The sequence below is a fragment of the Drosophila subpulchrella genome, chromosome X (genome assembly GCF_014743375.2).
Source record: "Drosophila subpulchrella strain 33 F10 #4 breed RU33 chromosome X, RU_Dsub_v1.1 Primary Assembly, whole genome shotgun sequence".
Lineage (NCBI taxonomy): Eukaryota > Metazoa > Arthropoda > Insecta > Diptera > Drosophilidae > Drosophila > Drosophila subpulchrella.
The window spans coordinates 15,099,008-15,121,987 of NC_050613.1; the positions used below are offsets into that span (position 1 = coordinate 15,099,008).

Here is a 22,980-nt window from a genome sequence, read left to right on the forward strand (position 1 = left end):
AAATCAGAATAAATTAAAAAGAATAACATTTATTTGCAAGACCTTAATACTAATACCTTTTAACCATAAAGCAGGATGATTTCCTTGGGCTAAAGTAAAAGAAGGCAACAAGATTAGCTTACAATTAACTTGGGCGGGTCGCTATTATGAAAAAACAACATACTAAAGTCTCATCTCGTTCGAAACCCTCGCTAATAACCCAACAATTCAGACACGCTTTGCGGGAATACAACATACACAAGGCGTTGGATCATCCGCGGGTCGTCAAGCTCTACGACGTCTTCGAGATCGATGCGAATTCCTTTTGCACAGTGCTCGAATACTGTGATGGCCACGATCTGGACTTCTATTTGAAGCAACATAAGACTATACCCGAGCGTGAAGCGCGCTCGATAATAATGCAGGTGAGTTATACATACCCATAACTAGGATTTCGACTTGCAATCTCTAACTGAATTTCTCTGCCCTCAGGTTGTATCTGCACTCAAGTATCTAAATGAGATTAAGCCTCCAGTTATCCACTACGATCTGAAGCCGGGCAACATTCTGCTCACCGAGGGCAATGTCTGCGGCGAGATCAAGATCACCGACTTTGGTCTGTCGAAGGTGATGGACGACGAGAACTACAATCCCGATCACGGCATGGATCTGACCTCCCAGGGAGCCGGCACCTATTGGTGGGTATTACGAGTAGAGTTGACAAGAAAATAAAAATATTGAAAACTAATTGAATATGGATTTTTCTTGAACCCCTTTAGGTATCTGCCACCCGAGTGCTTTGTGGTTGGCAAGAATCCGCCGAAGATATCCTCCAAAGTGGACGTGTGGAGTGTGGGCGTGATATTCTACCAGTGTCTGTATGGCAAGAAGCCCTTCGGTCACAATCAGTCGCAGGCCACGATCCTCGAGGAGAACACAATCCTGAAGGCCACCGAAGTGCAGTTCTCCAACAAGCCAACCGTTTCCAATGAGGCCAAGGTGGGTTGTCTTGGACACTTTTAAACAAAAAGGAATAGATTGCTAATCCAGATCCATATTTATATCTTCCAATAGAGTTTCATTCGGGGCTGTTTGGCATATCGCAAGGAGGATCGCATGGATGTGTTCGCGCTGGCCAGGCACGAGTACATTCAGCCGCCGATACCGAAGCACGGTCGAGGCTCGCTCAACCAGCAGCAGCAGGCGCAACAGCAGCAGCAGCAGCAACAGCAACAGCAGCAGCAACAATCGTCGACGTCGCAGGCCAATTCCACCGGCCAGACTTCGTTCTCTGCCCACATGTTTGGCAATATGAATCAGTCGAGTTCGTCCTAGCTGCCAACCAAGCGTAATTCCAACTCATAATTCGCCGCCGCCGCAGTAGCAGCAGCAACTTTAGCTGCCAGCCAACAGCAACTCCAACAGCAGCAGCAACAACTTCAACTACAGCAATACCAGCAGAGTCCGCAACTCCATTTGCAAAACAGTAGCAGCAACTATGCGGCAACGCTTCTCGATGCAGCGGCCTTTTGCTACGAAACAGTGATGGATGCAGCCCACTTCCACAACAATAACAACAACAGCACCATCATTAACAACAATATGCAGTCAATGCCGGCGAATGCTATCAATGCTGCTGCTGCAGGAGGTGGAGGAGGAACAGGAAGTGGAGGAGGAACACCGGCCTATCAAGGGAAATACAAGCGCTGGCAGCAGCAACAGTTGCAACAGCAGGCCCAACTGCAACAGCAGCAACACAAGTTGCTGTTGCAACAAGAGCTGCTGTAGAGTTAGAATGCAAAGTGGTGTGCTGGTGTTTTAAGAGGGAACGCGATGACAAGGGAGTTTAGAGAGAACGAGGAGCTGCCTGCAACACTGCCGCCAAGCCAAGCTAATGTTGCTGCTGCAACAGCAACACCATCAGCAACAACAACAACCAGCAACAACACCCCAAGAATTTCCACAGCGAGTCGCAAACAACAACAAAAACTTAAATTAATGAAACTATATATAAATATATATATGCATATATATATTAAATGTGATAAACAAGCGTAAAGCAAAAAAAAAAAAAGAAAACAAGAAAGGAAGAAAGCAGCAAATACAGCAGGAGAAAGACGAACAACCAAGGGGGCGAAAACCCGGAAGATAGGGAAAAAGCAAAGCTGCAGTAGGAAACCAGAAGAAAAGAGCACAGAGACGAACGTGAGAGCAGAAGAAAAGCAGAAAGTTGAAAGCTGAGAAAAATTGCCGAGGAGAGAAAGCTTGAGAAATTGTTTATAAAGGCTGCTATAAACACACACTTTTTTTTTGTTAACTATAAATACCAAGCAGAATAATTAATCTAAAATACATAATAATTAAATGCTAAATGTAAATTAGTAAGTAGGGTGGCATCTAAAAGCAAAGGAAAAACGCTAAAAAAAAAACACGATTCCCAAGAACGCGTAAGAAAAGGCACATATTTTTTCTTTGTATTAAAACATAATAATGGTACCATAAAGAGAAAGTAGCAAATTAGCGTAGGCTAAATAGCACAGTATAAAAAACTGAAACTGAAAAAACAGCAGAAACACACAGGAAGGATTATAAAGACGCAAAGTTGAGAAACCATTTGCAATGGAAAATTGTTGCATTGTTTTTTTTTTTGGGTTATGTTTGTTTGTAGTTCAAACATTAAAATAACACTCATACACACACACACAACACAGACACAACAGACTATTTTTGCCTTACATGAAAAGAGAAACGCTAATTTTAATTGCCAATTTCCATTTTGTATACATGCATATTTAATGATATGTGTTCACGTATATACACACACATATTTATCATTTCCTACCCAAGAATGTTTTTATTTTTTTTTTATTGTATACACCTACGATGGTTTAATTTTAACGCTTTTAAACGAAGTTAAAACCAACTTATACCTATATCCTAGTTTTGAAATGGAAAATAAATCATTATTTGTTTGTTTTGTATCAAAATCCAAAAGAAATTCGATTTAAAAATAAAAGAATTCCATAAATCACACACACCGCACACACATATACATTTGTATATACTCGTATCTGAACAACAAACAAAAATCCGATGAGATAACAACTAAAAACTTAATCAAATCAAATGCAATTCCAAAATATCCAAGAAAAAAAGAATCAGATAACCATTTTTTTTTTATATGCCACAAGGAAAATGCAAAGAAAATGAGAGTAAGCGAGAAAAATCGAAGGAAGGGAAAGCTTGAGATCGGTCGGATTCTCAGATCGGATCAGAAAAAAAAACAACAGAAAAATAAGCCCATTTGAAGTAATTTACTTCTAATTACATAGTAAACTAATGTAATAGTTTTTATTAAAAAATATATATATATGTATTGATATATATATAGATACATGTTTTTTTTTTTAATTTTAAAACTATATTTGTAATGCACTATGCGTAACATTGTATTAAATATTAATATCCAAGGCATATTAATAGAAATATATATATAAACTATACAAAAACTGCAAAAAAAAACATGAACTACCAACCTAAATGTTTCAATAATATATAGATCTATATGTATGTAAAACCGATAAAATCTGCCTAATGCCAGACAAAAAAAAACCTACAAGAGAAAGTTGAAAGCTCCGAAGAGTAAAAGAGATAGAATGAGCGGGGAAATTAGGACGCAAGATTCATAAAAAAGCGAAAAACATTTTTTTCTTTAGTCCTATACAAAGCAAAAAGCATAAAAAATAAACCGAAATTAGTTTTTAGAGTGACAAAATATGAAAACGGCAAAAGCGCGCGCGAAAGAGAAAAAATATGGGCGCTAGAAAAGGACGGCAAGCAGAACAAGAAGAAAAAAAAGCAGCGGCAACAACTCCCTAAAAATAGCAAAGAAAATTGTAAATATTTATATAAATAATTTATGCCTAATTAAAATTAAAATTAAAGAAAATCCGTAAAAAACAAAAGAAACATAAAAACCAGAAGAACCATTTCAGATTTGTATGCAAATTTGTATATGTACGTACTTTCCTTTAATTTTAGCCAATCAGTTTGTAAGAACTTTTTTTTTGCATCTCTATAAAGAATAACGATATATGAGGATAATGATTCCGATTTTTTTCCGTTTAATGTAAACCGTTAGGATAAGCCCATACCATAACGGCCGATATCTAAATGTGTGTGTAAATCGATGTGATGTCATCGATTGTCGATAACGATTGGATGCGAGCGTGTGTTGATTTAATTTGATAAAGATAAATGAAGTGTAAGAGAAGTGAAGATAAAGAGAGAAGATACATGAAGTATGAGAGCGAATCTATCTATAATATAATTATGTAAAATGCACATCTTTAAATTATAACTTATACATATTTAAAATGAAACTATTATTATTATTTTGATTACCATTATCATTATTTTTTATTACCACTTAACGGTTTCGGTTCGATCCACAGCGAAACCAGCAACAAAAACCAAGAAACAGAAACAACAACAAGAGAAACAAAATAAACAAGCGAAATGTTTGATAAAAAAAAACCCACAAAGAGATGTTTTTATTTATTTTGCGTCTTTGATTCCATTTTATTGAGTTTTTCATAGAGGAAAGTTGCCACACTCAAGACAAACACACACACACGCAAGCGTATAAAGCTTAACAAATTAATACCTATTAAGTGTTTAAATAGTACTAAACGAATCAAAATATAAATACTTAAAAAGAAAACTAAACAAAAAATTAACAAAAAAAACAGCAGCAGCAGCATGAAAAACGATGAGACGCGGAGAAAAAGCGAGAAAAACAAAACCCATTAAATTATTTGTTGAGTATTTTATTAAATAATAATTACGATAATAATTATAAAATTTAAATTGAACGAAATGCGAAAAACAAAAAAAAAACTGAATATACATATATATATATATTATATATAAACAAATTATTTAATAGTTATGCTAAAAAATTATTTAAAGTGAAAGGATATACAAAATATTTGCATGCGAGCGAGCAAGAAAGGCATTCAGAAAAGGCCACCGCAACCGCCCTTACCGAAACCCGAACCCCACCCCCTATTTTCCCCATTTTCCACCCCATAAAGCCTACAACCGCCCACCCAACACACCCTCCCCTATAAGAAAAGGCGGAGAAAGCTGAAAAAATGAAGCTAAGACGAAAACCGTGGGCGGCTAACTGAGAGGAAAAAGCGCGAAGAAGATACTAAATCAATAAGTAAACGTAAAGATTAATTAATAAATTAATTCCAAGACAAAAACGAAAAAAAAGCTAAAAAATAAAAACAAAACAAAAGACAAAAAGCAGACAAAAAAGAAAAAACAAGACGAAACATTGAAAATAAAAAAATACTAAAATGATTAAAACAAGACGGTTTTCAATGGTAATGGGGTAATATAAAATAGTTGTCAACATATTTATTTTTAAGCCTTAGGTAAGTTGTGTTGACAGGTGAAATGCATTTACCTAGCTTTAATTAACCAAGTTTTTACCGGTTAAAGATGGTGTATGGTGACCTCAAACCGAGTACACAGTGATTTTTATACTTTATACTTTGTTCGTTATAAATACCATGTTCACAAAAACGGTATATTTTTGCTTGTTCTGAAAATACTAAAAAATAAATCTAAGAAAAATACGGAAAATACTTTTCAGTACTTTTTATGGATAGCTACTATCGCATAACTATCGATATTAGCTAGCTGTTTGAATTATCGATTTCTCGAAATTTCATGCCTAATCAATAGGGCAAAAAAGCAAAGCAAAAAAGCAAAAGCAAATACAATAGGCCACCAGACCAGAACAATCCAATATATCGAAACATAGCGAGATATAGAAATGGCAGCGCCGATGCAACACGAGGATCTGCTGAAGCTGAAGAGCTTCATCGAGTTTGTGGACTCGAATCCCACGGTCTTGAACATGCCGCAGCTGCAGTTCGTCAAAGATTTTGTGGAGAAGTTCGGGGGCACGGTACCGGCTGGTGATTTCAAGATGCCCGACGCCTCTGCCGGAGGGTAAGTTCCCCCCAAAAATTGCAGCTACTTGCGCCCCATATGTGCATATTAGCCATACCATAGAATAACACCCTTTTTCAACGCATTTTCTTTGGGCTTATCATCGCAGCAAGTGCCCCTTTGGTGGCGATGCTGGTGCAAAGGCCAAGAAACCGGCTTCTGGGGCCGCCGATTCCGCCGATACTAACGCCTCCGAGGATAGCGAAGATGAGGAGTCCCTGTCCGAACCCGAATCGGACGTGGAGCTGGACATGGAGGGTGAGTGTGCGAATCGGTGCCAAAATATGGGGGTATGCAACTTGCCAATTTCTGACGAGTCACGTGGTCATTAAGGGGTCGCCACCCTGGGGTCCGATGTGTTACTCAGAGTTACGATTATTCCGCCGGGTGGTTGGCAACCCTCGGAATCGAATTTTATACAATAGACATTTCCCAATATATTATTCTTAATTAAGCTTTGATTGAATTGAAAGCCTGGCATACAGTGCACTACTGCCTAGTACTATCTAATTTGCGCTTTTCATAACTTTAAAATAACACCTTATATGAATCTTGCAATCTATAAATATGGGTCCTGATGTTTCCAGTCGAAGTACAGTGAACTTGTAATTCGAACAAGAAAAGGGTAATTGGTTATGTAGGGTACATATAAATATGTGATGCTTTCGTTAAAACGATTGTTGTATATATTAATTTACTTATTTTTATAGACCGAAACAAAATTACCATTCTGTTTTAACTAGAGTTATAGCTATAAAACAATTGCAAAAACACAACCAAAATTTAATATATAAACTACTATTAGTTTTATTTAAAAATAAAAATCCATTTTGTAGACATTTCACCAAAAGAAAAAGGAAACTAGGCTTTTTTTTTATTATAAGAATACAAAAATTGTTATGTGCATATATGCAATTGTTATTATTTAATTTATTTGTTCATAAAAAGCCACTAAAAAATAAGTAAACGATTTTTTAAACTAATAAATAGGAATATAGGAATGAAACAATTATTTTAATGGAATTGGTACTATTTATTTTACTTAAACATTTAAAACCCTTTAGAAAACAAGCAGAAATCTTGAATTTTGTAAATAAGAAAATATAACTAAACACACAACTTGTATAAAGAAGACCGAAGATTAAAGCAAAAGTGATTAGGATTCCGATTAATAAACATTTCATCCCCTATTTGCAGGTGTCATCGAGGCGGACAGCGATCCCGCCCAGCCGATGGGCGACTCCGCCAAGGAGCCCACCGAGGAGGAGGTGGACCAGGCGGGCGATTTGCGTGCCCAGGCAGCCTCCGCCTACGGCCAGCAGAAGTTCGACGAGGCCATCGCCTTCTACACCAAGGCCATCGAACTGAATCCGGGAAATGCCCTGTTCCACGCCAAGCGTGGCCAGGCCTTCCTCAAGCTAAAGAAGCCCAATGCCTGCATCCGCGACTGCGACAAGGCGTTAGAGCTCAACTGCGATTCGGCGGCTGCTTACAAGTTTAGGGGACGTGCCCGTCGCCTGCTCGGTGACTTCGAACTGGCTGCCAAGGATCTGAGGCAGGCATGCAAGCTGGACTTTGACGAGGAGACGGACGAGTGGCTCAAGGAGGTCACCCCGAATGCCAAGAAGATCGAACAGCATCGCGTGAAGCAGGAGCGTCGCCAGGCCGAGCGCAAGATCAAGGAACGTCAGCGGGCCCAGAGGCGCGCCCGCAAGGAGCAGGCCAAGCAGAGCGCCAGCTCCGGTGGTGGTGGATCAGCCGGAGGATTTCCTGGGGGATTCCCGGGCGGCTTTCCCGGTGGCTTCCCTGGCGGATTTCCCGGCGCAGCTGGCGGTGGTGGCATGCCAGGCATGCCCGGCATGCCCGGCGGCGTAGACATGGCCGATCTGATGGGTGCCATGAAGGATCCCGAGGTGGCAGCCGCTATGCAGGTACGATTTTTTAAATTATAAATATAGTCAGGGCCTCCTCCCATTTCATATATTTCAGCAAGCAAAACTGTAAAGTCCAGCTATTGCTTACAATATTTTTATTGTTTTTAAATATTTAAATGTTTATGATAATTATTTCCATAGGACATTCTCAGCAACCCGGGCAATATCTCTAAGTACGTATCAAATCCAAAGATCTTCAACCTGATCAAGAAGTTCGTGCCTGGTGGAGATTTGGGAGCTGCTTTTGCCCAAGCGGAGGAAAAATCCGAACAGCCGAGCGAGCCAAAAACTAAGAAGGGCTCCGCCGATTTCGTGGACGATGGTTTGGATTAAGGATTGGGAACCGGGAATCAATAAGAATGACACATGCGGCGATGAAAATAAGTTAACAAGTCATACACACGAAATAGAGCGAGATAAAAAAGCGGCAAAGGGAGACAGAGAGGAAGATAGAGAAGAGATAAAGAAAGTACTAGGAAAAACCAGAAAAGCTGCTGCCTTACACATTTCCCAGCTCAGAAATAACTTGAACATTTCGCTAAGCTTTATCTTAACATTAACTCACACATTAAAGAAAGGTCAGCAAAGCAGAAATACAAATATAAATATATATAAAGGGAAATACCACAAACAGTCGAATGAATAAGTTTTATTCCAAAACGCAGCGGATAGTGCAAGAAACTAGAGTAGACGAAAGTGAAGCTGCTTCATCATACATTTTCAAAAAGCTTTTTCCTGGCCAACTGAACTAGTAGAAAAGCTATTTCCAATTTTCACATCAAAAGGTTTAACTTATGCGTACGCAATTGTCAGTTCACAAGATCATAAAATATCCTGTAAAGAAAAGAAATGCGAATGTTTCCTTACTAACGTTTAAAAGTCAAGTCATATTGAAGTCTGTCGATCGATCTAGTTGAACTAAAGCTCGATAGGAAACCAAAACAAAAGAAAAATAATAAATAATATTAGCCTTAATTAACGATACTCGAAGACATCAGAATAACAGGCCGATAAACGGGGAAAAATACTAATCACACCATTTTGTCAAACAAAATTGTACTGAGTAGGATTTGAATAATATTGTACTAAGCAAATGCATTTAGCCACCCAAAATGAAAACACTCACCCACTCATATTCATCCATACATATTATCATGCATGCCGATATGTCAAACATTCATTCAACCAGTGATCAATGGAATTAAATAAACGAGAATCCGAAGTGCTAATGTCTCTCTTCTGTGTAAAGTCATTAAACTTTAATGTTTTAACTGGGAAAATTAAACAAATTAAAAAATAAATAAATTAAATGGCATCCAACTGGGTTAAGTTTCACATATTTAGACCATTATTTATTGACCTATTTGCCGGACAATTAAAAAAACGTATGTTTGACCAACAAGCTAAGCCATAAATTCCAAACACTTCTTGACTGATTTAAGAAAAATATTTCTTTTCATTTCTTTATGCATTTATTTCTTGCTAAAAGTGAGTTAATTTACATATTTCAAGATCTGAATGCCAATCGGTTACAAGTTTTATTAAGAGTTAAACGAGGTGAAGCGTTCCTTATTTTCATTTCTTAGCGGTTTTTTAATCATAGCTTTGCCAAATCAAGGCGCACAGCTAAAAGACTGACTGTTTTGAGCAGCTTGCTACATATGCTAACGATCCGCATCACTTTAGAGAAAATTCATTTTTTGGCCAACTTTCGCATTTTTTGTAAGGGGTTATCATCATCCATTTTTGCGAGAAATGGCAAAAATTAAAAATTTCTAGGTTTGAATGCCAATGGATTGGAAATTAAACTACGAGTCCAACGAGGTATGGCATTCCTTACTGGGACCTTTATTTATAATATAGCATCCAAAAAACTAATATTTTAAGGCGTAAAAATGGGATTCACATTTTAGTCAAAAGTACTCTGTTTTCTTGCGGTTTTATAATCGTAGTTCGGCCAAATCAAGGCGTACAGCAAAAAGACCGACTGTTCTGAGCAACTTGCTACATATGCTAACGATCCGCGTCACTTTAGAGAAAATTCATTTTTTGGCCAACTTTCGCATTTTTTGTAAGGGGTTACATCAACCTTTTTTGCGAAAAATGGCAAAAATTAAAAATTTCCAGGTTTGCGATCCGCATCACTTAAAAGCCAAAAGACCGACTGCTTTGAGCAGCTTGCTACCAATGCTCACGATCCCAATCATTTACAGGAACATTTATTTTTTGACCAATTTTTGTATTTTTTAAAGGAATTACTCTTTGTTATGAAAAAAAATTGCAAAAATAAAAATATTCAGATTTGAAAGCCATAGTATTGAAAACTTAACTATGAGCTTAACGAGGTGTGACATTCCTCATTCTGACCTTTTTTTTTATTTTTTAGATCGCAAAAATACTATTTGAATCGCCATGAAAGTATACCTCAGTTTTTATTTCAGAATACTATTGCATGTCTTGTACTTTACAAATAATTCACTTAAGAGTATTTATTTTATTATATAACCTTTATTTTTTTAATGAAGAATGCAATTACTTTAGGTTTTCTTGAGTCTTAGTTGTCCAGGTGGAGTTATAGTCCCTGAAAACCAGCCGGTGCAACACCTGTGCTGGAACCAGAAAAGGGTACATAGACTATAGGGTACAGGGTACATAGCGTATAGTACATGCAGTGCATAAGAGCGTCGTCGATTAGACGCTTGAATGGCTGCACCCTGCACTCTGAACCCTGCACCCTGCACCCAGAACCCAGAACCCAGAGCCTATCACCCCCTGCCCCCTGTCAGCGCGAAATTGGCTAACGGACAGCTCGGCGCACATGTTCGATTATGGCCGAATCGAGCGACCAAGCAGAACCAGCGGCACATGACCTGGACTCAGTGGTGGCAAGTGTCAAGATGGTGTACTCACAGGTACTTTTCAACATCCAACCCAGGTACAATATAATACATGATGTTTGACAGCTTAGCCCACGTTTTATATTAAGAATATGTAAAGATTTTCGCTGGTTTCTAAGCTATATTTAAATGATTTAATCAGAATGAGATTTAGATATATATAAATTTATTTTAAATTTAAGAACATAGTTGTTTGTTCGCAATCTATAGGTTGCCATGACTTATTTTAAATTTGACAACTTATAGGAGTAGATAATGAAACGAAATCCGCAGGTACTCGCCTTAAACCGAAACCGCGGAACCTGTAGGTGATGAAAAAAAAGGTATCGGATGGATTAAAACTATATATATTTTTTTTTTTTCAAAGCAATATCTAAAACACAGTCCGGTCATATAATATATATTTATAGCAGTCTGGACTAGCGCCAATGATATTTTAAGAATATGATTGTTTAATTATACAATTCAGATTCGATGTCTATTATATCTTGATTCCATGAGAATTATATTAAAATATACTCGGCTAAAACGCACAAAAAATGCTATTGGAAATTTTACTAATAGGTACCTTATAAAAGGTGTAAAAAAAGGTGGTAACACTTCAACAAAATTGTAGGTTGTGTGGCTTCTTGTGAGAGTAACTATTTGATTTGTCAAATTGACAGTTGGGTGGGTCTCACTATTTTATTGACACTTAACTATTATTTGACCAAAGATATTTATTGGTCAAATGGGTTTTGAAAAAGTACTTTTATTCGATTTTCATTGTTCTTATCGTTGCTGAAGGTACAGCAACTTGTACCTGTGCCATCACTGCCTGGACCCTGAGTTCGATTGGATTGGAAGGAGGTGCCTTGGGTTCGGGTGGGGGTATGAGTGTGTGGGTATGGGTGCTGGTAGGGGTAAGGGTCCTCTCTCCATCGCCCCGCAGACGTACCGCCTATGTGCATGACTGAGTGTCCGGGGTGGTGGATGTGGAGGAGGGCGCAGGCGCAGCTCAGCTCAGCTCGGCTCGGCCAAGTTGGTCTCAACTCCTGGCGGCCCATCGCATTCCGTGGCCAGTCGCAGCGCGAGTCGGTTAGCCAGGTCGGACCAATCAACTCCCCAGTTCCCTCTCCTCACTAGGCTCAAGAAAAATAAAAAAAAATATATATAAATAAAAAAAAAAAACTAACCATTATCCTTCCACACAATACACGTCAATTTTTTTCCCGTGCCTTGTTGCCCTTTCTTCCGCCCAGTGTGCGTTGTGTGTTTTGTTTGGCTTACGTGATTGAAATTGAGACAGTCAGGACATCATGATTGTCAACATGCCCGTCAATGGCACGGGCAGTGCATCCAGCCCCACATCGAATCCCAGCAATAACAACAACAACAATAGCAACACCACCAATCAAAATAATAGCAATGGTAATCTAACCGGCGATTATAGCTTCCTGAAGCGCAAGTACGACGATCAGGAGGATCTGGCATTGGGTCAGGATTACGAGCCCATCGAATCGAATCCGTGGAAGAAGCGCCACCTGGACTACGATGCCGGCGATCTGCAGTTCCATCTGCAGCTGGAACAGCCACCCAGCAATCCGAATCCCACGCACGCTGCACCCGCCCAATCCCAATCCTCGGCCTCCTTCATCAACGATCTCTTCGCCTACGATAGCAGTCTACTGGTGCCCGCCGCCGCCTACTCCCATTGCCCCCCATCGAGTGCTCCGCTCGAGGACAATGGGGGCTGGACGGGTGGCGAGCTCTTGGAGCTGGATCATCGCTATAACTCCGGTCTGCAAACGGAGTTGGGTCAATTGAATGCCACTCTGCCGCCGCCGCCACCCACATCATCGTCATCAGCATCATCAGCATCACAGAATTCGACGCAGCACAGCCAGAATCCTGGCCAGAATCCAAATCAAAATCAGAATTTTCTGGTGCCACAGAAGCAGCGGATATTGTCGGCGGGTCGACGCACCTCATCCGGTTCGGCAAGTGGTGGCAATGAAGCCACCGAGGCGGATTTCGAGGATAAGAACCTGTCCTGGCTGCTGAACTTCAAGTTCGACGAGTTCCCGCACCTGTCGCCGCACAATCAGGTCCACGGACAGGCGGTCAATCTGCCGGAGGGCAGTGCTCCTCCCCATCCGCCTCCCCCGACGTCGGTGGCGATCAGCACCTCACCCTGCAGTTCCGCCTCGCCCACATCCGCCTCCGTCCTATCCGCCGCATCTGCCACGACCTCGAATCATTCCCTGGGCTCGGGGCTGATGGATCAACGGGCCAGATCGCCCAAGAGCTGCTCCAGTGCGGCGATGCCAACGAGTGGTGGGGCAGGAGGCTGTTCTGGTTCACCCACAGCCGGAGTGGGCACCACCAAGACGGGACGGAAGTTCGAGGAGCTGGTCATGGAGGTCACCTCGGAGCTGGACGGCAACGACATGATCGTCGCCGAGCACGTCGTCGTCGAGGACACATCTTGCAAGGCGTGAGTACAGCGGAAATACGAAAAATCCCTTGGTATCCCTGTGATATTCGCAGGTCTTATTTGTACTTAGATAGCCAGATTGTTTGTTTTTGATAATTGATGCACTTCTGTTATTTATTATATCGTTTTCATATTATTTTTACAAGCAATAATATCAATAAGACATATTTGCAATAGAAGTTAGTGAGTAACGAACGAAGACCCCAAGTTCAATCTTGTTTTCTTGCTCAGGTGACTAGATTATTTGATTAGTGAATAGTATCAAGAATATATGGTGTATACAGTTTAGTTTTCGAAAGTGTTTTCAATATAATGGTCGCAAGTTTTTAAATCTTTTCTATTATCCAAAACTAAAACTAAATTATTTGTCGTTGGTTAGTATAGTATAGTATCTTAAAAATACAGTTTATACACCTATTTTATTGAAAATATCGATTGTTCCTCATAGCCTGTTTTGATACCTTTTTATTCAGCCAATAATATCAAAACTGTATATTTTCTAAAAAAGTTCTGAATTTTTATGTAATGATTAAAGAGACAAGTTCAACCTCCACTATTTACTTTTTTTGATAACTAGATTGTTTGTTGTTGATTAGTAAACAGTATCAAAAAGATATGCATAACAGTCTGCTGTTCTCAAAAATATAAATTGATATGAATATATTCTTAATGAAACAATAATATCAGCAAGATTGGAAATCTTAAATGTTAATTTAAGAGATAGAAGTTCAAACTTTACTGCGTCAGTTGAAAGTGTTAATGTTTTTATTATTTTTTTGTGTATATATAAAATTTTAAAATGATAGTTTCAAAAATATCGTTTTTCCAGTTTAGACATTTCAAATTTATATGCGCGAAGCACATATGGTTTTTGTGATTGTTATTATTGTGGTAATTTCTTGCATTTGTATAAGAAATGTAGGCTCCAAGTCATAACTAATGATAATATTTATCTTGTTTTAATGTTAAAACGAAATGCTAAGCAGTATAGAAAGAGCTGCATACTAAAAGCATTACATTATTAAAAAACCGCTAATATATTTATTAAAATTTATTTGAACCCTTTAAAAACGTATAAATCTAGAAAGATACCATAATCCGTTTAAATACATCAATTTTCGAGATATTTTCTAATTTTTTGTGAAACTTTTCCCCGATTTGTGCGTTTACCATTTGATTTTGCCGCCGTCCTCCAATCGATGCCACCGACGAATTGACGGATTCCCCTCACCATCGGTTCGCCCAATCGCCGAACCACTGAACCACCCACCCACATACACCCACCCACCGGGCTGAAATCCGAAACCAACCACCGCAAAACAAGCAGGCCAAAGAAACCACCGTTCACCTACACGGAGCTCATCGAATACGCCCTCGAGGACAAGGGTGAGCTGACTGTGTCGGGCATATACCAATGGATATCGTAAGTACTACCCACCCAACCACCCAGCCACCCACTAAACCACCCCTCCACCCACTTTGATGGACGCCATTTTGTAGAGTGTTTTCCTTTTATTATTGTTGAGGGCAAAAAAGCGCCAGCCGGATGCAATTAAACAAATCTTAAGCATTTTTCTTGGGCATTCCCGTTGGCCATTTGATTTCCACGTTCCTCGAACATTTTCTTGTGTTATTTTCCGTTGTTGCTCCTCGGTTGTTAACCAAACAACACAGTGTGCAACACCAACAAGAGGCAACAATGAAAGTGCCAAAAGTTAGCAGCTCACACAAATTTATGGGCTGGAAAATTGCATTTTCCTTGCCGTCCTCACATATAAGGCGAAAAACGAAAATGTTGTAACACAAACTATTTGCGGGTTGTTCAACAAGTTGTTTACACTAAGCTGGCATTATTTATTTATAAGATTTTGCTGGGGGTCCTTTAATTGGGACATTATCCGTATGTAAGGATTGACTATTGGTGGTCCAAAAAAAATATATCTATAGCTAAAATTGTGTTGGAATATTCCCTGTTTCATTTATTTAATAATAATCATATATGTATAACTGAAAAGATTATTTATCTTAAAACTGATAGGTTATTGGTTTATAAAAATAACATCTGTAACTCAGAAAAAGTAATCTTTGTCGTTGAAAAGCCATTATTATAATAATGTTTATTTAGTTTCTGTTTCAAGCTTAGATCAATTGTTAAATACATTTGATTTACCTTACAAAGTGATACAAATATTTTACATAATTGTTTTAACTATGTTGTTAGAAGAAGATTTTTTTTATGATTTTAAACACTTTTATGGACCCTTTTTCGTTCAAAATGTAACCACTTCCGCTGCTAACAATCAATAAAAAAAATTGCATCACACTTAAAACTGTCTCAGTTTGAAGCATTTTTCAATTTGATAAAACTGCTTCAAATGATGTACCTATAGACACTAAACTAAACAAAAAATCCGTAAAATGGCTGAAACAAAAGATGCTAATTTCATAGACCTAATTATTTTTAAATTTTCCATATAGAAACAATTGATTTCATCCTATTGAACTATTAAAACACTCGGAATTTGAAATAACAACTTGAATTAATTCTCAACTAAACCAGTTATCTGTTAAGAGCCAAACTTTATAGACATATTTTATTGACTACCCTTTTCTAGCCATCCTAAGTTTTGGATTTTGTCATTACCTACTTTTCGCCGACCACCCACTTTTCCGCCGTCATATTTTTCCCCATACCATTCCGGGCCAAGTTAAGTTGGAAAATGTCAATTCGACGAGAATCGTAAACGAAGAAAACGAAAACTTTTAACACATTTTTCAAGGTTCATTAATTTGGCATTCGGCCGCCCCCCCTTGAACTCCGCACCTGATATTTTTTGTTTTGGGGGCTACGGAATCAGTGTAAATATTTGAAGCCGCAGCCGAAAATGTTGCGTGTAAATATCCTATATAAATTTACATATAAAACCACCCCATTTGAGGTATGGGTAGGCAAATAATTTATGACATTTGCCCATCACCTGCGCACCTCCCCTGCATTTAATGTAATGAACCGACCGTCCAAGAAGTTTCGTTTCAGTTGGGCTTGTAGTTTGGGGAACTTTTCATTAACCATTCACAAATTTACTTTGTGGCTCCCAGTATAGGGGGGTATTTTTTTTTGTTGGGAGTGGGTGAATGTGGGTGTCCCAGGGCCGTGTCCTCGTGCAGTCAAGGCAAAAATGGCGCCTGCGCAGGGTTCTCACCCATCATCAGACCATCGAAAAACCCCTCGCTTTTCCAATGGCAATTTACGGAACTTTGCTCGCCCACGCGACTTCTAAAAACCCACCTACCAGCCCAATCCCTAATCGTTTTGCCCTGGCAATTGCCCATGAAATTTCCACTGCTCACAATAATTATTAATTGCGAGGGTTGGAGGCGCAAGTCGGGGTCCTTCCGGCTTTTCTACACCTTTTACATGCATCATTGCATCCCGGGGATCAGGTGTTTGACGTGCCCATGCCCATGCCCATGCCCATTTCGATGCCCATGCCCAAATGCTAGAGAGCAATTACCTGGTTCTGGGCCCGCGTTCGAGTTCGGGTTAAGGGGTTAAGTGGGTTAAGCGGGGGTTGCTACACCCCCGCCTCTCCTTCCGGTCAATTTCCAATGCATATTGAGTGTTTATGGGATGCGGATCATGCTTGATCGGCCAGGACATGTGGCAGGATCCCCTCATTCTGCCCCTTCGACAACCGCAACTAGGATAACTATCAAAATTTATGGGTGATAAAGATAAGAGATAACCCTCTGACATGTAAAATGCATTTCTTAGTTTTTTAAGGACACCCGAACGTATGCACTTAAATATCCCAAAATGTATTCCAATTTTAAACAGCAGACGAGCTCTAAAAAATGTAGAATTTATCTATCTATCTTTAAATAATATATATTTTATTATTAAAATATATTATTTAAGGCCTTACTGAAAAACCTGTTCAACTTCCTTTATAAATCTACTCAAAACCCATAAGTATCTCAACTAAAGATAAGTATGGCTTTTCTTTTTGATGAAATGTTAAAGAACTATCAAGGTTAATTTTGATTTTGTCCTTTACGACTTATTGTTTGTAGAAAGCCTAAAGATTTTTTTCCCGCCACCAAGGACTTTCCTCCCCCAATGAAAAACCCCATTGTTTCTTGGCTTAACAAACTGCCAACCAAGATAGAGTCCGATGTTCTTGGGATAACTTTGGCTTTCGATTTACAGTGTTTTATTTCTTATTTTTGGGTGGGGGCGTGGCCGGCCACAGTTACGCCCAGCGAGTACAAAAAAAAAATATAAAAAAGCCGAAAAAATTGGCAATTGCCATTAAAAAGTTTTTCATTTTGCACAACCGAAATGAGGCAACTTCTACTTTCGACTCTCCTCCTGGCCATAAATCCAAGCAATTTCTTTTATTGGCCGGGGAGAGCCAACGAGCCGCAACAATTTATGAACTGACTAGCGCAGTGCAATAAATATATGTGAGGGCCCCAGAGCCGTACAGATATATACTATAAATTCGCATATATATATATAGATGTATTTGTATATATTTTTATATAAATACGGAATACGGATCCGGGGCCAGAAGTAGTTGCCCAGTCTGGTGGCCCGGTCCTTGCTGCCATGTCAAAAAAAATGAAGCGCCAGAGTGTGTTTGAGGTGGCTTGCGTGCCAGGCACTTCCAGACACGGCCCGGCCCATTTGGGCCTTTGGGCCTCCGGGTCTTTAAGCCTCTAGCCTGTAGCTAGTGGCCCTCCGAGCCTCCAAAGCCCCCGAGCCAACCAACTAGTCCGAGCGACCATCGCAGCCTATCAGACCTCATCACGGCCCGGAATGGCTGCCTTGGAGGCGAGGCGACTGGAATGGGCTTGGATTGGATAGTCAATTACATAGAATTCCTCATCAGGGCTGGACAGCCACTGGTAGAAGCCATGAACACTTTTTAAATTGAACTTTTGTATATAAAAACTTTAAAAAGCTATAATATGTGTGGGAACCCGCATTTGCCAACTACTGAATATTGCTTTGTTTATCTAGAAAGTTTAGTTTCCTAATTTCTACATATTTCACTTACTTAGAATTTTTTCAATATCGTACTTACGAATTATTTTCTATTTGCATTAAAGAGTAAAAACTCTGATAAAGCTATACAGAAAAGGAAAAAAACAATATAAATTATGTGTGCTTAAGGACCTTTCCTCATCTCATGTGATTAATAACTGCAATACTATGCCTTAAACATATATAACTTAAAGCGGATGTATAGTACATGATATAGTTATTATTAACGAACTGAATGAGTAAAAAGTGGGGCGGGCATTCCGTGTATTTCGACAATTTCATAGCAGAACTCACCTGCCCTTCTCTTCATTTTTTTTTTTTTTGTAGTCACCTGAATTCAAATACGAGGCAAAGTCAGTCAGTCAAATTCATTGACAACGATGACGACGCTGATAGCGGGTATTTGATTTTTACCAAAGCCAACGAAGCCACTCAGGAGCTCCAGCCATACAACCACCTACAAAGTGGGTGGTTTTCACCCCCGCAAAGTAATCCCCCTTCAAGTGGAGAACTACGTGCTTGAAGCCACGTTGACAATTCGACAAGTGCGGCAGACAAAACATGATATACACACTTGTACTTGCATATATAATTTAACTTTTCCACCAGATGGATAGCTGGCTATATATATTTATGTATATAAAGATGTGCTATCGATTGGTTGGGTGCATGATTAAGACCAGACAGTCATGCAGCGCCCATAAACATAAACTATCCCATCCGGACTATCAATGGCTGACTTAATATTTTGAAATTTACAAGTGCATGCGGCGAACCGAGAAGTAGAGAGGTCTTGGGGGAGTTCAGAGCTTGTCATTACCTTTTACGATACACAAGTCCTAAGACTTTGAAGAAAATGCTTTAAGTTAGGCAAAGCAAGTCCAAAGTATTTGATTCAACAAGATGCTTGATATTGGTGTAGTAAAATGTTTACTATGACTAATGATATTTATTTATATATATGGAACACAATAGAGCCATAGAATAATTCCTTTTTAAGTTGTCTTAAGTTCTTTAGAACTTATATACTTAATGCCAATAAATATTTATTAGAAACAATTAAAACAAAACAAATTTGAAGAGATAAAATACGAGATTTAATGACATACTTTCGGTAATTTACTAAAACCTTCGAGATGTCTGGAACTCATGTAAAACCCCTCTTCCCTTTTGGGAAACTCAACTATCATTGTCCCAACTCAACTCCTACCATCAAAAGAAAAAACCAGCCAAGTCACCGGCAAATGGAGTTGATTTCATTCATTGGGATATTGGATCCCAACTCCGGCGAAGGCAATTTCAAGTGCCATATCATGGCTTGATGCGTCATGACGGGCTGCGTGCCAAATCCCCGCGAGAGTCCATATATATCCCGGACTCGAAAAGGTGGATCCACACATCCCCCACATATCGCAGTTATCAGAACATTGCGGGGGGGGGTCATTAAGGACTTCATAGGTATTGGGGGGGTTAAAACACCGTAGATTTCCATATTTCAGTTCATTTCTCCATTTATGAGTCGTCATTTCTCTCCCGAAAGAGGGAAAATCCGAAAAGGAAAATACGGAAAAGCAAAAGAAATGGTGGGGGTAGAAGGCTCCCGAAACTCCTCTTTTTTCTGGCTCGCGTGCTGAAATTTTTTGGATTGCTTTCGAGCTGAAATGTGGGCGTAGAAAATGGTGGAGAGTGGTGGCAAAAACCCCCCGGGGGGGCAGTGGCAGTTAACCAATGACATAGCCTGACCCATTCGGGGGTTGTTTTTCCACCTCGGCGCGTGCCGCCCACCCACTCCAATACTCTGTGTGTCGTAATTTGAAATACTTTCCATTTTGTTGTCCGCCAAAAACCCCACCCAAAAGCAGAAACCCAGCGAAGAATCCTGGCACGCGATGTCCTTTCCGGTCGTCGTTGTTTCCTCTTTACATCTGAAAAGTGGTGGTATAGCTGGTAGTAGTGGGCTGAATGCGGGCTCTTCCACCTGCTAGACATGGGGCATACTCCATTTTTTCCTATTTTTTTTTATATTTTTTTTTTTTTACCATCCATCCACCTTCCGAAATCGCCTGTTCGTGACTGACTGGCAAATAAAAACGAGCCAGAGAGACCAGGGAAAAAAGGAAAGAAACGACGCATAATTTGTGCCAGTGTCCCTGTCCATGTCCTTTTCCGTTTTCCATGTCCGTGTCCATGTCCATGTCCATGTCCATGTCCGTATACGCTATGCGCTATAAGGTATATGGTATATGGTATACCCCATTTGGGTATTCTACGGACTTGTATGGGTTGCCGCAGTGCTGTGCGATGACGTGTTTTCATGGAAATTGCCTCGTTTCCGTTCCGGATTGGCTGGTCGAAAAAGGGGCTGAAACTTTAATTGCAATTGGTCAGCTGGCCAACTGGCCAGTGGTGGTGAGTGCGCACTCAAAAGGGCCAATACCAAAAGGGACTTCTTTATATCTAAATTTACTAAATAGAAGAAAAAATATTATTTGGCTATCTAGTTTTTTAATTTCATAAACTATAAGGAAGGCTTATTATATTTTTTTAAAAACCCTATTGAAGTCCCCTTTTCTTCTCAACATTTTAGCGATCGCTTTCCCTACTACAAATCCAATGATGACCGCTGGAAGAACTCGGTTCGACACAATCTCTCGATTAACCCACATTTTCGCAAGGGCGTAAAGGCGCCCCAAGGAGCCGGTCACCTGTGGGCCATTTCCAGCGGAGATTCGGCGGAGAATGTCCTGGCCTGGGAGCATGTGAGTACTATTGACTTTAAGCCCTTTGAACAACCTTGTAATAATATCATTTAAATTGCAGAAGAAGCAGCGTCTGGACTTGTTCTTTAAAATGGAGTCGATCAACCGAGAGCGCATACAGCAGCACCAGCAGCAGCAGCAGTTGCAGCAGCAACACCAGCAGCAGCAGCAACAGCAACAGCATCAGCAGCAACACTCGCCGCAACAGCAGCAGCAACATGCCACACAGGCCAGCAGTTGCCTGTACGATGAAGCGGCGGTGGCAGCGGCCACTCTCACCCAGGAAATGATGCAGTCGTCCAGTGGCTCAGGCGGCGGTGGTGGCAGCGAGGCCACCCATCAGCACCACCAGAACCACCACAACCACCAGCATCACCACCAAAGACTGTTGCCCTTCAACGATCTGCTGAGCGACGATGAGCTGCGAAAGACGGCGGGTCAAATACTAAATGGAATCCATCGCGAGGTGGAGGTGCAGTCGGTCAACTCCATCATTAGCACTTACCACGATGTCCTGCTGGACAATGGTGAGGAAATAATTTTAAGAAGTTATTATTAACACTTGCCAACTAAAGTCGCTTAAATCCAAAAATTGTTTATTAGTTTATGTACAATGATAAGTAGTTAATCCATTTTTTTAGTGTCAATTAAAATTTTTTCGCTTTGATTTCAATCCATTTAAATACCTTTTCTTTAATAAATTTATATAATTTAAGAATTGTAATCTTTGGTTTCAATGTGAAATTAAATGCTTAGTTCCAGGAACCATAAATAAAATTGTATTTTTTAATTGAATTATCGCCCACTGAACTTTTTGGTTTTAAACGTTTTGCGTTTAGTCATTCCTTTTATTTATTTACTATCCCTGCTTAAAATAAATATCACTTACGTATCTAATATTTTCCACCTAAATTAAAATATTTTCAAATCAAATTATGCAGTTAAACATGCATATTAAATACGAAATTTTGAATTCAATACGGAGATATTTGTGTTTACTATGCCTTTTGTTGGCAAACCCTTAATATCATCCCAAAATTATTCAAAATAATAATGTTTCTCTCTTATTTCTGACCAGAAGACTATCTGAATCCCATTCACAAGGATGTGGTGGTCACGGAAAGTGTCCTGCGGCAGCAACACGGCAACTTGGGCGGCGGCAGCAACAACCATTTGGGCGGCAGCGGCCACATGGGCAGCGGCAGCGGCAACTCGCAGTACTACATCACCGAAATCGATCCCATGGAGCTGGGCATCCAGATGTCGCACCATGTGGAACCCTCCGAGGAGGAGGTGCTCTTCAGCGACGAGTTCAACCTCAACTACTTTGGCTACAATCCCGGCAGCGATATAGTCGCTTGACCGCGCAGACAACAGACCCCAGTTTCAGCTCCTCCAGCTCCCGCTCAGCCAAGCAATTGAAATATACATATATATATACTGCATATATATTGCTCGATCCTGCTCCATGCCATGACAACAATCGTAATTGTAGCCGATCTACTCATAAGCCAACTCTAAACGAATACTAGTCACACTTGAACAACACTTACATGTAACCACCTAAACCAAAGGCCCCATTTACCATTTACCATTTAGACCCTATGTATAGTCTAGTCTTGAGTGTACCAATACCCTACCCCTACTCCCATCATTTTTTTTTGTCTATACTTTAGTTCAATACCTAGTCGATAAGTAGCTTGCTAGCCTTAAGTACTTATTCGTATATCAATGTATCTATCTGCAGATATTACATACATACTTAGCTCTTGCTCGTCTCCGAATTTAGTTAAGTGTTTTTACATGTAGCCGAATATCCGTAAACAATACCAGGCAGATTGATCTCCTCTCCTCCAAT

At 39.8% G+C, this 22,980-nt stretch overlaps 3 protein-coding genes across 10 annotated transcripts in view; all 3 read left to right on the plus strand.

The window, feature by feature from the left end:
• The window catches only part of LOC119556679 (putative uncharacterized protein DDB_G0271606), an 80,387-nt gene extending 76,562 nt beyond the window's left edge, over positions 1–3,825 (plus strand). For all 7 annotated transcript variants that reach the window (XM_037869046.1, XM_037869048.1, XM_037869047.1 and 4 more), the window contains 4 exons: positions 212–404; positions 472–677; positions 759–978; positions 1,054–3,825. In XM_037869046.1, coding sequence (XP_037724974.1) covers positions 212–404; positions 472–677; positions 759–978; positions 1,054–1,314 — 880 coding nt within the window. In that variant the 3' untranslated portion in view covers positions 1,315–3,825. The remainder of the gene's footprint in view (positions 1–211; positions 405–471; positions 678–758; positions 979–1,053) is intronic.
• A 1,904-nt stretch (positions 3,826–5,729) lies between these two features.
• Positions 5,730–9,173, plus strand: LOC119556681 (hsc70-interacting protein 1-like). Its single transcript, XM_037869052.1, has 4 exons — positions 5,730–6,006; positions 6,116–6,264; positions 7,204–7,937; positions 8,082–9,173. Exons 1-4 carry the CDS (start codon positions 5,828–5,830, stop codon positions 8,271–8,273), a joined length of 1,254 nt encoding a protein of 417 aa, XP_037724980.1. The 5' UTR covers positions 5,730–5,827; the 3' UTR covers positions 8,274–9,173.
• Positions 9,174–11,825: 2,652 nt separating this feature from the next.
• On the plus strand, positions 11,826–22,971 carry LOC119556893. 2 transcript variants are annotated; one of them, XM_037869373.1, is made up of 5 exons: positions 11,826–13,313; positions 14,641–14,736; positions 20,951–21,122; positions 21,184–21,649; positions 22,201–22,971. In XM_037869373.1, exons 1-5 carry the CDS (start codon positions 12,136–12,138, stop codon positions 22,482–22,484), a joined length of 2,196 nt encoding a protein of 731 aa, XP_037725301.1. In that variant the 5' UTR covers positions 11,826–12,135; the 3' UTR covers positions 22,485–22,971. The 2 variants fall into 2 exon arrangements, with proteins under 2 accessions (XP_037725301.1, XP_037725302.1); XM_037869374.1 differs by having other exon boundaries at positions 22,204–22,971.
• The last annotated feature ends 9 nt before the right edge of the window (positions 22,972–22,980 follow it).